At 38.2% G+C, this 17,021-nt stretch overlaps 1 protein-coding gene across 1 annotated transcript in view; it reads right to left on the bottom strand.

Annotated features, from left to right (window-relative positions):
* The window catches only part of LOC103925977 (chromosome unknown open reading frame, human CXorf30), a 181,235-nt gene that overhangs the window by 78,250 nt on the left and 85,964 nt on the right, over window positions 1–17,021 (bottom strand). Inside the window, exons 9-10 of the mRNA XM_009334787.1 lie at window positions 15,189–15,300; window positions 3,700–3,856 (exon numbers count right to left, since the gene is read on the bottom strand). Coding sequence (XP_009333062.1) covers window positions 3,700–3,856; window positions 15,189–15,300 — 269 coding nt within the window. The remainder of the gene's footprint in view (window positions 1–3,699; window positions 3,857–15,188; window positions 15,301–17,021) is intronic.

The raw sequence follows: 17,021 nt of genomic DNA on the forward strand, positions 1-17,021 counted from the left end.
CAACTCTTTTATCACACTCTGAATTTCATCTGGACTTGTGGATCTGAATCCATCCATCTGCTCTAAGAAGTCCACAGCCTGTTGCTCCTCTGTGAGCTGCCCATCTCCCTTTCAAACCAAGTCAGTACACGCTGCTTTGGGAGCAAGTTTTGCTTGCAAAGACTAAGGCAAAAAAAAGCATTGAGCACTTCAGCCTTTTCTGCATTGTCTGTAACTAGTTGATTCCCCCCCATCCATCAATGGACTTATCTGCATTTTCTCTAAGCTTCCTTATGCAACTAGCATACCTTTAGAACCCCTTCTTGTGAGCCTATTAGTCTTCACACCTGATGGTCTTTGGTCTTCCTGATTTTTTTGCTAAGTATGCTCATGGTACTTTTATATTCGCCTTTTGTTACCTCTTATTCCTTCCACCTCATCTAGGTGTAGTACAGGGAATACATTATTGCCACTGCTAGTAACAGGCCATGGGGCTTTATATTAAGTCAACAGTGCAAAGCATCAGGGACTTGTCACACCTTGTTTGGACTTGAGCTATTTTAGCTGTAACAGCACATTGCTGAAGTGCCAACTGTTGCCTTATTTGTTTTTCAGCTTCAGCTTAGTGACGTATAATTTTGTGGTATTACCCTAAAGAAATCATACAATTTATGGTAAAGACCTAACAAAATGAAGGGGTCATGGTGGAACTAAACCTGGGGACCAATAAGAAAGCAAGTGTAGCAACAGACCCTTTTGGAAACATGTAAAAATAACACCAAGTAGATCCAAGACTGAGAAGGAAGAAACCGGCATTTTATCAACATTTCCTTCCCAGTGAAGAACCTAGGATTTGATGACTCTGATAATTTACTGTGAAGAAATACAAGGTAGATATGAGAAGATTTGTATTTATCAGTTAGCAGCAATTAGTATTAATTGGATAATTTGGACTAAAAGTATTAGTGGTCAGGGCCCTGAGTTCAGCGACGTATGCTAATTTATCTGTCCAGCCAATAACCAACCTTCTCTGAAATTCTCTGTAACCTCTTCTCCACACACAAGGCTGTAGCTGCCTGTTTTCAAGATCTGCTCTGATATAGTGCAGCTGTATAATCTGGTGTCACACTTCTGTGAAAACGGCTAAGCTGTGAGTGAGTAGCATCTGGGGCCTCCTCCCGCTGGCTTGAGTTGCATTTAAACTCAGGCTCCTGCTGTTGGTCCTTGCCCAAGCTATGTCCTAGGTATGCTGTCTCTGGCCATACACTGTCACTGACTGTCTTCATGACTGTGATCACATTGCAGCCTTGCAACTGGCCTGGAATTGCTGTTCTTCCCGTTTTTCCTGTTTGCTGCCCAAGTTCTATGCAAATGTACGCACAAATATTTGAGGAAAGAATGCCCACAGAACCTTCTAGTCTCCTTCAATCTGTTCGATGTTTCCTTGGCTGTACAGGGAGTATAGATCCATGTGTTCGCTATATGAATGAACAGCAAGGTATAGTAACTGCAAGGTCAGATAAGCCTTGGCAATCTTTTCTGCAGCATCTCAGATCTGAGCTCCAGGAAAGCAGCAAACTTCCTGGGATGATATGTTGTTATGGAAATTGGCAGCCCTTGTCCCACGGAGGAAGAAAACTTCAACCACTAGCACTCATTGCTTCCTGTTTAATAGTGCTGGTTCTAATCTGAAGACCCAAGATGCTCAGCCCAGACTCTTCCCCCTCAATGGAACTTTTTTCCCCTTCCTCTCTTCCAGAGCTCTGAACCTCCTCTTTAGAGGAACAGCTGCAGATGGAAATGGAGACTTCCCCATTGCTGGGACTCTGTGTCTTCTTGATGCTTCCGTCTTCTTTTGGTCACACCGAACTGCTCAGCCTTGAAGGGTTTGGCTCTTGTTTCTGCAGAGTCTCTGCAAAGATCCTGTCAATCTCTTCTTCATTAACCTTGATACAATAAAGCTCCTGCATCTGGTACCACGGGAAGTCCACCAGAGCACACATCTAACTGGTGCAGTTATTGCCATTCATAGCGCAGTGCCAGGGAGAAACCTCAAGAGCTCCCAACTGCCTCAGACCAGGGTTGCAGCATCCACCCTCAGGACTTCCATTTGGATTACAGAAGTGATGATTGCACCATCCAGGGCCTGAAAACGGCTCCTGTGCTGTGTTGCCAACATTTACGCATCCTTTTCTGCTATGAGCAGCACTTTTGAGCCTTCTGTATGTGCACAGAATGCCAACTGCTCTGTTACTGCGTGCAGACCCAGACTGCAATGCTCCTTGTCATTTAAGGGTGCCTAGATGGCAGATAAGTAGGAAGCTGGACACGAGACTGTTCCCCTCTCTGCCAGGTCCCCTGCTCAGCAGGTAAACTCTGGCACTGTCCCTGAAATCCTGGCCATGATTTACTTAGCCTGTAAACAGTGGATCCACTGCATGCTGTTGCTTCCTTCACTGTTGCCCGGAAGAGAACATCAACAGAAACTCAGAAGCGGTCTGACCATTTATGAACAGAACTCTATTTTGTGACAGCCATGAATGAAAATATTTTAGCAGTTAAAATGGGAAACTGCACTAAAGTCTGCCAAAAAAACTTGGTCAGCAAAAGTACAGAGCATTCAGTCATGAGACCAAAATGCTCTTGACCAGGCACCATTTAGGTAAAAGAATCTCCAAAGTCTCCCATATAATAACTGCATATGCAGCCAAAGCTGTATTTCTGTATTTCTACTTCATATCTCAGAAGGTGTAGTTAAAAAGCATGAGTTCAATGCAACAAATAAACATGAATCTAAATTTTTTAAAAGTCGCATTTCTTCACTTATTCTATGTGCCACAAACCCCAAATCATAGTGTGAGTGTGTAAACCTGGCTTAACCTTTGCACAGATTTGATTTTGCTATTCTCTTATGTTTCCCCATCCATGGGGTCTGTGTCAGGAGCCACTGGAAGGTTTATCTTCAATTTTTATTATACGTAGATGCCAGGAAATGCTTTGGCACCTGCTTTCTGATGCTACATATTATGTTGGACTAGGTGGAGATTCAGAGAACCTCCTAAAGCTCTCTGCTTCACTCAGAGTGAAATTTACTCTTTCACTGAGTAAATTTCAGTCATCAGGAAGAATCTGGGACTTTGAACTTGAGTTCTACAGCATTTGTGAAATCTCAGTATGGACAGTGACTTGATAATTCTGGATCTTATATTATTTTTTAAAGTATGTTTGAAAATATTGCTGAAACATACTTGCTTGGAAGGTCAATCAGAAAAAAAACTCAAATGTTTTGCCCTTACTAACTCCTTTAGCTATCTAGAATCTGACAAAATAATATAAAATATTTTGGAAAATAACTGAGGAACAAAACCAAAACAAAACATTAGCTATTTGGCTTAGACATAGAGCTCCCAAAACACATGCCAGGAGTATCCTATTGCCTAAACGCTACAGTGCAATCCACAGCCAACAACCAGCTGCATGTATACCTGAGGCTGTATGACCTAAGAGGTCTACTGTGAACAGTTGTTAAAGGTTTGTGTTATTTCTTACCTCCCACAGCACAGTCTACAGAGCTTTTCAGGGTGGATGTGAATGATACACAGTATCTCTGTTGCCAGGAAATGGAATGAGGCAAATGTAATCACATCCCACTCACACTTTTAAAGCAACCCAAGGAGCTTAAGTTCCTCCCCCCCCAAAAAAAAATCCAAACCCCTGTACCTGTCAGCATGACATCTACCACGACGTTTTCAGGAGTTGGATTTTTGAAGGATATGATGACAGAAGAACGCTGGCCAATGCATGCGCTTATGCTGGTTGGTTCCATCAGCTGAGGAGGAAGACCAGTCCCCGAAAGGTAAAATATCCACTCTTTAAGCTGTAGATGAAATGTGTTATTATTTATTATTTGATGAGTTGGATCTGTACATTTTAAGGCATTTTGCCTACTTCTTTCTTCTAGTATTCTATGTCTCTTTTCTGTTGTAAGTGAACTGCTGTTTAGCACTTTCTTTCTTCTTCCCTCAAGCTGTTATGGTACTCTAAGTATTGCTACCTGGAAATCAATAGCTCCAGTCTGGGAGATGTTCACATCTCCTCTTTGCATTTAACTTCTGTACTACTCTGAGCACGGAGTATTTAACTTCCATGTAGCTACTCAGAGCTCCCAGTGTAGTGAATGGAAAGATGTAGGTGGTTTCAAGAGCGCAATTCAAAGCACGTATATTAGAACCTGAAAGAAGATGAAGTGAGAAGTTATCTTCAGAAGACAAAGGAAGAAGGAAAATAATTCTTTGATGGGACAGCAGTAGAACAACACAAAAAGCTAAAATTGTTACTCCAAAGACAATAAAGAACATGAACCACTATACACAGAAGAATCAAGAATATTGGAAAGAACTAGTAGATACAGTGTTTCAACACAGAGCAGAAAAAAAGGAAAATATAATTAAATTGATGTGTTAATTTTGACCATTCTTTTCAGAATGACAGTAAAGAGTTGCCTGCCCCACATTTACTCTTTTAAGGTTATAAAGACTGGTGTTAATAATGCCACTCATTATGGAACCTTTAAAAGGTGGATGAGCAGCAAAGGTGGATGGTAAATATAAAGATACTACCATTATTTTAAGGAAAATGTTTAATTTGTACATTCATGTTGCTGCCTTTAAATAATAATACAGACTAAAATCTGAGGCTTATTACAAACTGCTCAGTGACCCTTTGATCTGTTTTGTTCATTATCACTCAAAAAGGTATGCATCACAAAGAGAATAGAAAATAATAAATAAAATCAAAATACTATTTTTATTATCTGAAACATTGCATTTACTTCTGCATAGTCTGTCTGAAAAAAGTAAGGAAAATCTGCAATAGACAGGGTTCAAAAAATCTAACAACAAATCTGGAAATACAGTAAAAAGTGACTAATATATTGAGACTTCTCAGCATAAACAGGGATAAAAAAAAGGCACATCGTATGTCTTCAGAAAATAGCTTTGGACAGCAAAATTGCATGCCTTTATTATCATTTTATAGAGAAACATTCAATCCAACAAGAAAAAAGACATTTTAATCTTACTGAAGGAAATTCTTTGGTAAAAGTCATCAAAGGCTACAGGATTTTAATTAAAAAAAAAAAAAAAAAAAGAGGAAGAACTGTTTATATACTGATGTAGAGACTACCCAATACTAAAAGTCAGAATATAAAATTAGAGCCTATGTTTTGTTTAGGATTTAGACATTGATTTTTATCACCTGGTTTGTGGGAACTTCTTCATTACTCAAACTAATAAGAATTAAAAACTACCTCCCTTTAAAATTACATTTTATTTCATTATTGTTGACTTAAACATGACCTATAGCCTCTTTATGGTTACAGATTCATGAGCAGGAAGCTAGCACCGCTCACTACTCAGATTCTGACAGGAAGGCGAATGCTACTGCTATACAGACTTGGAAGCAACACAGGACTAACTCTTTGGTGAAACCCCTTTGCTGGTCACAGTCAACAAGAAAATGCCCAACAATTGCCAAGCGCGCATGCCATAGCATTTGTGTTCCTGACTCATGTTCTTCCTCACCACGTCGGCCTCAAGAAGTTAAACGTAAAGAAAAGGCTGAGCACGCTTTGCAGGCTTATTTTGAAGGACTGGAACACAGGCATGAGCGTGCCAGAAGACCATGTTTTCAGAAAGCTGGATATGCCAAGCTATTAGTGATCTACACCGGCTTGTTATTGATACTTTGTGCTTGCTTACAAACACAGTAACAAAAAAGAAAACTTTTTTGCAAAACTCTTAATACAGAAGTTATGAGGCAATATGAGTCTAACAATGCTTTCCAGGCCCACTGTAAATTTGTGTGAACCACCTTGTTCATAGCAAGTAATTTTACACTGAGGTACAGTGCAGGGGTGGGAGGAGTGCACGTGTTCGTATTTTGTGCAGGTGTGGTGTAAAGATCAAGTTTGAGCTTTATTGCTGAAGGCTCAGGCTCATGGTCTACAAACATTAAAGAATGTAGCTTCCACTCATTTTTTTGTGGTTAACAAGCAGAGCCTTTTTGAACCCTATTGTTTCAAGTGCTGAGCACCTTTAAAGTAACACACTGAAACTTTGTCAAACTGAGCAGCTAAAGGAGCCACACAAAATTCGCGGTCAGTCTGGAAAATAAAACCAGACAACCAAAAAATTATACAGGTTGTAGGACAGGCCTGCCTTGCCTGACCTGCAGTAACAGTTCCTCACTGACCCACTTTGTGATGGAGGTCAAGATCATGTATGCTCAGTGCAAGAAATCAAGAGGAAAAAAGATTAAAAAAACCAGAATCCTAAGGCAAATAATACAAGATAGGATCTAATATTGGGCTTGGTTTCTCTCTAATATTACTTACTACTGTTAAATGCTCTACATTACACCTGGATGCTAGCAATGTGGTAAAAGAATAGGATAATACAGATATGTTAGAACTCTGGGTGTGGGTTATGTTCAAGCTGACCTTTCAGTAGTGCTGTCCCAACAAACTTAATTTCAGATCTTCACAATCATTAGAGCTAAACTCAGATTCACTTTGTGAAGAGCTCTTTGTACAGCTTCAAACCAGAAACAAATGAAGCAGGTAATAACACAGAGCAGTTTCTCTCAGTTCAGCAAAGAAGCACAATCAGAAACAGTTAGAGCTTATCCTGTAAGTACTGTCATTAACTGATTTTAGATTAGTCAGCTATTCAGCTATCAGATGGCTTAAGTGTCCATTCAAATATATTTAATCAGAGAAATCAAGGGAGGGAAATCAATGTTGGGGGGTGGTGTGGTGGTGGTGGTTTACATTGAAAGTTGTTTGAGGCATCTACCGCTGATGAGAAACATTCTTCAAGTCTTCATTAAAAAGGGCAGTTATATCTGTGCAAATACTCACTGTCAGCTATCAGTATAACAATTAGCAAACTAAAATAGTCTGGGATTAATTAGTAAGGACTGTAGCAGTGAAAATGAATGAAAATTTAGAAAACTCAAAGGATTCAGGCATAAATAGAGCACTAAGAAATTACAAAGGTTATACCAATATATTGAAACAGTTAAAGGGGTCTGGACAAAGCAACTAGAAGGATGGGACACTGACTGAAGTTCACTGCAGATAAAAACTTGGAGATTTGCCATTACTTGAAAGGAGATGCACTGGATGACAAGATTCAGGTGGCAGGGCTCAATTTGTTCCTGAAAGGTTTGAATGAATTGTTGTATTGTTTTATTGCTTCTGTATTCGGTGAAGAATTTATTTTTTCTTTTTTAAAATACAGATAAGATTTCTGTGTCCCATCAGGATCCAGACGAGATAAGGACATTCTGTTCTCCTGAACTGGCCTTGGATATATAGTATTCATATGAGAATTGCTGTCTCCTTGTTTTTATCCTTAATAAATATTTAAGACGAGAGATCCTGAAAATAAATGCTGTGCTAGCACCACCTACAAATAACCTGTCTGTTCAACATACTTAATCAGGAAAAAAATTGCCACATCACTTCCTTCACTATTTGTTTTCTTTTATTCAAAAGATTATTTGCTTTTGCAGTATTACTTAAAACACTACTGAAAACTCCTGGTAGCACTTAACTGGAGTAATTCACAAGTCAGCAGTCTATTAGGATTTCTGAAAGAATACAGAGAGGAAATTGCACAGAAAGCAAATGCTTCTATCAACCACAGCTCATGTGATGAAATATTATCATTTACATCATATTATCAGTTTTTCTTTTTGTTTCCAGTTGTAATTTTTAATCAGCTAGTAGGTCATGTTGATGACTCATGTTTCTTTATTTACTTGTTTCTCATTTAAAATTAGGAAAATTCACAGAGAAAAAAATGTCAACAATTCTAAGATGCTCATAGTAAAAACCATTCTCAAACAAACTGAAAGGAAGAATTCACTTTTTCAAGTGCGTGACCTTCCAAAATTCAAATCGGATAAAAAAGAAACAATTTAATTTTGTTTGGGGTTGGGAAAAACATCAAGAAATTTAATTTCAGAGGTGACAATGCTAAGAAGTGCCGGTCTTCTGGTGTTGACAACAGCAGAACTAATTACCAAGAAAGCTAAAATTATTCATTACTTATCCTAGCTCCTAGGCCATTATGCCACATTTTAATACTGTAAATAGAATAACTTCTGTGTAAAACTAAGGTTAAAACAAATTATAACTTTTGAACATCTTTGCATTTGCCCTTTATTATGCATCCAGCCATTAAATTTCAACTTGACCTACAGACCGAAACCCTTACTTACATGCCTATTAAAAATATTATCTAATCTGCATTCCAAGTGTTGTGGGCAGCAAACATAGTATCGTACCTGTGAACATTTGAAGGTTATTGATGCCTTGTGATTGCCTCTTCCAAGGCCAGACGGACAGAATTGCACAGGTACTTCAGTGGTGGAATGAGGAGCGACAACCAGCTGTACAAATACAAGAAGCAAAGGGTAGAGGGGGGGAAGTCAATTTTTGGAGCCCTTTTCTGTTTTGTGCTTTGCATCGACAGTGTTGATGTTTATGTGATTAATGTGTTCCACCAGATGCAGTCTCTCCCCTCAGCAAGCATAGGCTGCTAAGGCAGCAAGTGTATTGCAGTAAACAATACTAGTGGCAGTCACTGCACGTTCATTCCCCAGAAACTACAGAGCTGGTGTTACAGATTGCTCCAAGGACATGGACAGCGGCTCTCACAAATACCGTTCAAATGTGACTTTGGTGTCTGATCGTATTGATGACACTAAAAGGTTATCACATTGACCTACAAAGACAAGAACTGGCTTATAAGGGAAATACATTGTAGGTTTTAATAAACTAGTGCTTTGCCTCTCTTCTGCTTACCTTTATCTAAACTAACATTGTAAATGGTGTTGCTAGTGTTCTCTTCATCTGAAGTATGCTACTTGAGTCTCAATTGCACAGGGAAAAGCACGGTAGCTGACTACAATGGGGTCATAAATGTTTTTAAGAACTAGATAAGCAGTGAAAGAATAGACTTATGAATAATAAAAATGCCAATGCATTGAGAGAATGATCAGCTAGAATCACTGAATACACAATTACCGTGTCTGTTTTTTTAATTAAAAAAAGTGCTAGGCTTTTAATATCATACATGTTTAAATAATGTTTGCATGTAAGAAGATATAAAAAGATAATTGACTGGAATTATGGACACTCAAGCTGTATTTTATAAAATGAATATAATTTGCAACTAATAAAGGTCAGAACAACACCCTACAACAGCTGGCACTGACAAGACCTTTTATAAAGGAAAGGTCAGCCCTGGAAGAACAGGCCGCTAACAGGCAGTGAACAGGAGTTATTAAAACATTCCTTTTTGTTTACTACATTTAATGGCTGCAAATGCCTGACTGCACCAACAAGCCCTGAAACCTCTTCCCACCCCAGGGGTTTGACTGCCTGTGCTCTGATACGGTGCTTGGCTCGTGGCTGAGGAAGGCTTGAGCTTATGGCACAGCAAGACAGGGACCTCCACCAGTAGCCTTGTCCCACCACACCCAGAGACGGTGAGCAGAGCCATGACAGGGACAGGGATGGGGGCCCACTGCGGCACCAGGACCGCTGGCCATGGCCACAGCGCTGAGGCCAAACTGGAGGCCCCAGAGGGTGAAGCAGGGACAGAGGTGTCCGCTCCCAGCCCAGGGCAGAGGCCCCTGATGAGGCTTATGTTGCTTTTCCTTGCTGCCCCGTGGCTTTCCCTGCCATCTCAGAGCTGGACCCGGTCAGGGGCCACAGGCATCCTGGTCCTGCCAGTCACCTTCTGGGTGTGTCTATAGGGTACCAGCACAATTACGGACTGGGATGCTGGTGCACCTTGAACAACAGATATTCCTACTGACGGCAGTGGGAGCTAGATTGAGCAGAAGAGAGGACAGAGCTCAGATGTGGTCAACTAATGCACTAAACTTGAAATGTTATTTTTCTCTTTTGGGGGGCAAGTTTTAAAATAACTTATCAGAATATTGCCATAACAGTTTATTGGTTTGAAGACAGTTAATGTCTTGTCTACTGGGGGGGTGGGATTGTATTTTTTCAAACTTTTCCAATTTAATTTGACAGTTTCCACTGTATGACAAAAAACATTTCTGGAAGGGTAAGTAGGTGGGTCTTGTGCTCAGAGCATGCGGCTCGCCGCTCTGGGCCCACTCCCACTCGGCTGTTATAGCACCTGCACCTCCCATACGGGGAGCACAGCACTGCTGCATCGCCCACACTACACGATCTCGTACGTCCCGTAGTTGAGTGATAACTTGAAAGCACATTTGCCACCAGCAGTCAACTGCCACCGTCCCACACTTGTCACCTTTGCAAGGCTTCTGTGTTACCCAGAATAACAGATCTGAGGGAGAGTCACCTCCCACAAACCACCTCCATCCCCATCTGCCCCACTGCCCAGAGTTCATTTAGCTGTTCGTCATCTAAAAGGAGCCTGAACAGCTCATTTCTTAGTGAGTTCCTGGGCATGCACAGTATCCAGAGACCTTTTCTTGAGATTTTTTTACTTTCATCTGCAGTCTAGTTCCTACCTACTTTGTCCAAACCAGCCAGCCCCATTTATCAATGAAGACTTACAAATGGAGAAAGAACCTTAATGATTACCCCCTCCCAAATACTTTTGAACAAAATGAAAAAGCAAGGTAAAGACAGGATGTCACAGCATACGAACACATTATTAAATTAAAACTACAGTTTTTAAATTTTTAGTAATTTCACTAAGAGATATACATTATTTGGAATAATATCTCTCCCATAAAGGTGAAAACAGTCTGAAGTTCCATTTTCAATAAGCATTACTTGATATAGTATCATTACACAGAAAATGCACTGCCACAATGAACCTAATCAACATGGAGTTATGATAATCCAGCAGGCTGTCTGCTCTGAAAGCAGAAAAGATTTTTATTTTTTACATTATAGATCTGTTTTAAAAAAAATATTTTATATTACACAGTATGATGTTCTACTGTATCCAGAAAGTAATTTGTTTTGAAATAAAGAGTTGGGTAAAAAAAAGAACTTACTTTCTACTGAAAACCAATGAATAAATTGCTTTAATAACTAAAATTGAGAAATAATGCTAACAACATGTCTAAAGAAGGTCATACTTTGCCACAGTGATTCAATAAAATATGCTGAAGTTAACTCATGCCCTGCCTTTCATTTTGTTTACATAAACAAGTGTCTTCCAAGATACTCATGTGAAAGGGAACTGGTATCATTGCTCTTCATAAGATCTCAGATGTAACTGTTCAAATACAGAAACTGAGTCTGAAGAAGACTGAGCAGCTACACATGCATTATTACTGTTATAAATTCAACAAAGGAGGGAAATTTTTCATTAAATCTACTCCGTACAAAACAATACTCTCGGTCATTAACAAACTAATAAAGCGTGCACACAGAGACTTTGAGACTGCACTCCTCTCTGCCATCCCTTCTTTATTAAGTTATTTTTCCTCAATAAAAATTGTGTTTCATAGCCGATCAGGATGGAAGACAGCTTCATGAAAAAGGTTTAGGCTAGTTATAAGCCAGGAGAATAGCAAGCTGAAGACTTAGAGTGAAAGCATGTTTCTTCTTGGCAACATAGATGATCCCATTTGTAAGAGGTTTTTGTACATTTAAGTTACATCATAAATATATGTGTGTATAAATATAATACACATACATGTGAAATCTGTCCATGTATTTATATAGAGGAAAAGAAGTAAATTGGGGAACATAGCAATACAGATGATTGAGAATTTTCACCTGTTAAATGCTGAACACGAAGCCTTCTCTACTAGAGATAAAGAAAGCTGTTGTTAGGAAAGAAACACAAAACTCAACATCCGAATGACTGTTCCCCCAGAAACTCATAATGCCCAATATTCTAATGAAAAACAAGTTAGGAATTGCAGCAAACTTATGGGAGTTCACTTCTGTTCCAACTTCTAGAGAATTTGGCAGCATTTATAAAGATGTTAAGCTAACCCATACAGTGTAAGGTTGACAAGAAGGGAAACAAAAATTAGATGTAGCTTGTTAAAAAAAAAAAAGATATGAAAATCCAAATCACATTAAAGGAAATCCTTGAAAACTTTTATCAAATTCTTGAAAGAAAACCAAGATGGTGTATTCCATTTAAAGCTGTTTAGGCTACAATTGCAAAGCTGCTAACAAGATACGTACACTTTTGTCATTTTCATCAGTTTACAAAGAAGTTAATGGAGTTGCTTCTGATTTACATGAAGCTGACAAGAGATTTAAAGCCTTCAATTTTCATTTAGACTTCATTAAGCACCCAGACGTTCAGGAATACTTGAATGTAATTCAACTGGACCTCAGGAAAGCCTATTATTAATGATGTCAGTACTTGAAGTTGAATCAGATCTATGGAAAATAATCCCTTGTGGTATTTCAGTAGTGCCTTCTGTTGCAAACTGAAACTGGAACAAACTTCCACACACATAGAAGTATGATAAATATGATATTCAAATTTGTTTAAATTCTGAAATATTAGTCAAAATTTTGGTTAATATTTTAGGCAATTCATCTCCAGGAAAGATAAAATTTTCTCCAATATCTCTGTTGACTCTGGTTTATCTAACATAACTCAGTGACTGATGAAATCTGTTTGAGATATTTTCTGACTGACAGCCCAATGTCTTTGACAGTTCTACATCTTAGATGACATAAAACCAAAAATGGATAATTATATGAAATATTAAAATGACAGATTTAGAATATGCAGAATTCTAAAATGACTCTACTAATTCCCTTCAAACATTACCTATCTTAATTTGCTCTGTATTGCTGCATTTCATCTGAGGATCACTCAAATCGGAATTTTTCTGCTGACAAGAAAGCATTATCTGCTCTAAAGAGAGCAGAACCTTGAATAATTAAGATGAGAAACTTCTTCCACACATCACAAAGACATTGAAACAGGCATTAACATAAACTAATACCTGAAACACAGGTTACAGTTTATAAGAACAAGCAGTAATCTTCCGGAAGTTGAACGCAGTGCTGTATGGAGGGACTAAACCTAGGACGCAACATATTCAGGAGAAGAAGCAGGTATTTAAACGCCACCGCCTGCCTTTGTCATCAAAACTATGAAGTAAATCACATTACCTCTCCAAACATGGGTCTGCAATGGAAGAAACAAGTTCAAAACGGGACAGATACATGAAATAAATATGAGGTAGTTGCTTATAGCAAATTCACCAAAGCCATCCTTTAACTGGAAGAACTACTGTAATTCACAAAGAACATTTCAGAATTCAATGCATAAACAATATATAGGACTGAGTATTCTATTAAGAAGAAAGAGAGAGAGAGAGAGGGGAAGGGGAAGGGGAAGGGGAAGGGGAAGGGAAGGGAAGGGAAGGGAAGGGAAGGGAAGGGAAGGGAAGGGAAGGAAGGGAAGGGAAGGGAAGGGAGACAATTACTGCAGTTGGTGTTGAATGTGTCTTTTCCTAAGCAATGTAATGTAGTTACTGGTGATATGTGAATCTCTGGTGATAAATTAGGAAAGCAGAAAGGAGAAGTTTTTTGGTTTTTTTTTTAATTTCCTGGACAAGGTAACATGCAATCTGCAGGAGCCAAAAGTCACTATAATTAAATCTAATACACTTCTGTGTCAATGACCTAAACACAGCATGTATAATACTCCTAGATTATTAATATAGTTTGCATCCATTATGTTTCTTAGCTCCTATTCAAATACCAACTGATGAAATGATTAGTAATAGCACTTGTCGAGTTTTAACATAATGTATGAAGATGTCTTAATATGCATGACATAAAAGACAGACTAAAATAAACACTTCACGTTTTATACTTTTAATTTAATATAATACTATGTATGCAAAATATAGGGCAGTTCAGTAAATAAGGGTGATCTCCTTTAGCTGTTAGCTTTAGAAACCCTTTTAAGAACATTTGGTCTTGTTGTACTGTTGTATTTGAGGCTGAAAGCTGTTTAGTTTCTGAAAGCCAAAAATGCACGTATTATGACTTTACAGCATTCCTCTATTTTCCCCATACAATCCATTTTCTACCTTCTCAGCTTTATTTTAGGATCTTATTACAATATTCCTCTCCTCTCCCTCTGACCCTTATACCAGTTTGCACAAATAAACCAGCTCTGGTGTATGTCTTCCCTGTATTATCTTCCTCATGTCTAGAAAAGGTGCAATTGCCATTTCTTTCCTGTCCGCAACAGGTTTCTTCATTTTCTTTTTTCACGTTAAAGGTTCTATATTCACATCCTAGTAAGAGGTCCCCCTAACCCCTTGCACCAGAGTTTCCACACATCTGTCCTCCCTTTTCTCATCTCCCCATCATAAAAAGGACACATATTTAATAGCATTAATTGTTAATAACATCCAAAGAGTTCTTTATAGGACCTGTACTATCAACTAGTAATCAATGGTCAATAACAAATATTTTTCAGAATCCTGACCATCTAGAACTCTAGCCAATCTCAATGAAAATATGAAAGCTGAGCCCATCTATACAAGTCTCAGTCCTTGAAAGGACAAAAATGTTAGGCAGCAAGATGGAAGGGCTTCCGTGATGGAGGAGGAAAAAGTAATGTATATAACAGTAACAGGATGAAGATTTTCTCAGTAGAAATCAGTCTCAGGGTAAACGTGAGTTTGGTGAATAAAATGATTCCAGGTATTTGCCTGAAGCTTCCTTGCAGCTAAATTGATCAAATTCTTATTCATAGGCCCTGAAAGTTGGTGCCATGACTATGAGATATTCTTATATTTATATTAACATTTTATCTACTTACCTAAATATTTACCTAGTTATCCTATTGATTCTTAGAAACTTGTGAAGCTTCTAATACAGCTGGTTTGTTTGCAACTTCTCCTTCTAATATCTCCTGAATATTATTTGCAACCAATACTGCAGTCCTTCTCAAAACCATTCCACAAAGCATTCCAGGGAAAAAACATCTATACTTCCGCTTGTGTTGTTTTTCACGTTTAATTGTTTTCATCCTTAAGCTATAGAATCCCTAGAATACATACTTAAAATGCCTCTAATCCTTGAGATTATGTTGTGTATTCTGAACCCACAGTACGATACACAATTCAGTATGTTTTGAAAAGAAGGCTCTCTTCTACCATTTTTGTGAAAGCACAGAAATCTTACTTACAGGGTGTTTTGGATCAGTCTCAGTTGAAAAATTGCTAGGATTGCTGTTAACAATTTCAAGCTCCAGAGTTTCATGTGTAGGATTAAGGAGAGGTATGTAAAGACGAGCCCATCTGGAAAAAATACATATATGCAACAACTATTAAGTACAAAGCTTTTTCCATTGCATTTTATTATTCATCACTTGTTTTCTTTCTTGAAAAATGAGTACTTTTAAAAATAAGAATTATGTTTTATTGCATTAGTATTCTTCCACTAGTATGGACACATATTTAATAGCATTAATTAATATTACTAATAATTATTAATAACAATAAAAAGTGGTGGCAATAACCATTCTAACACTTGGGTCATTCATAAGGGCAGAATTTGTCTTGCTGTACTTCAGTTGCCAGGAAGTTAGTTTAAGTTAGTTGGTTAAAAGGACTGTCTAACTCCCTCAATACTCAACAAGGAGAAGAACATTTTCAGGGAGAATTGGCCCTAATGTAGATCACTAAGATGTGGAATCACTTTTCATTGTCTACAGGAGGAGCCTAGACTTGATGCCTTAAACTTGATGCCTAACTTTTAGATAGGAATATGTGGAAATGAATCCTAGTGTCTCTGATACCACAGCTTCACGTTTATTCCTAGGCTCCAATTTGCAGATTTATGTCTCACCTTTCTTTCCTTACTTTTTGCAGATCTAACTTTGGAATAAAACATTTTAGTCAAATAGATAATGCAGAGTGCCAAGGCCAACAAAAAAATGTGGTTCCAAAAAGTAAAATAATTTTAAGTATGTCTTATTATTCTGTGGTCTATCCATGGATTCATAGTCTGCCTCAGGAAAAGCACTGGACAGAAATTAAAGGTAATCAGATAAATGGTATCTGTAACTCCTTTCTGTCTAAGCAATGGTTTACAGGAAAAGCTTGTAATTAAGTGGTGCTGCCAATAGCTTTTGATTTAGTGCCACTAGGCAACCATTGTTCTCGATCATCCTGTAACCCTGAGATCTCAAAACAAACTTAGTGTTCCACACCAGCCATTTCAATGCAGGTTCTGCCTGCTTCCCTCCTCATTCTTCCTCTGCATGGGCTCAAAATCTGTTTCATTTTGTACAATTGTTGCATTGTTCATTATAGCATAATGGTAAATCATTATGTTGCACATGTAGATTATGTATTTTAAGGAGTATTGTGGCTGTCCCAGAACAAAGATTGGAGTATGCTGATTGCCTAAATGTTATGCTTTAAATCAGCTGGCACTCTATTTTACAGACTGTCCTTTATTTTCTAATTAACGAATAGACAAACACAAGATACCTTCAATAAGGAGCACCATTTTCAGAAGAATTTGTAAGACTCCCAAAAATCCCTCTAGTCTGATCAAAATAATGTATTTGCCTTTAACAAAGATATATGACCATAAATCACGTTCTCGTTGTAACACCAAGGGACACAGAAAAGAGATTCAAGGTGAATCAGTAAAAACATTAAATAAGAAGATGAGATACATATATTGGTTTTGCCATAATTCATCTACCTAATGGATATTCCCTCTAGTCAAAGCTGTGGCAGGTCAACTGCCAGATTGCTCCACATATTTATCCTCTGGAAAAAATTAGTCAGTTGATCATAGCTAAAGCAGTAAGGAAAAAGAAAATACAAAAAGCAACATTGAGAAGAGAAGGTATTTCAGTCAAGCTTTACAACTGTAACTTCAGGCCCTAAAACTTGTGTGCAGGTGGGCTCCTTCCAACATATGCAGTGATATAAATCCCCAGCAGCTGAGTGGCAGACTTGTTTTTGACTAACACTGTCAAAGCATTCTATCACTGAGGTCTCAA

The sequence above is a fragment of the Pygoscelis adeliae genome, unplaced genomic scaffold (assembly GCF_000699105.1).
Source record: "Pygoscelis adeliae isolate BGI_AS28 unplaced genomic scaffold, ASM69910v1 Scaffold91, whole genome shotgun sequence".
Lineage (NCBI taxonomy): Eukaryota > Metazoa > Chordata > Aves > Sphenisciformes > Spheniscidae > Pygoscelis > Pygoscelis adeliae.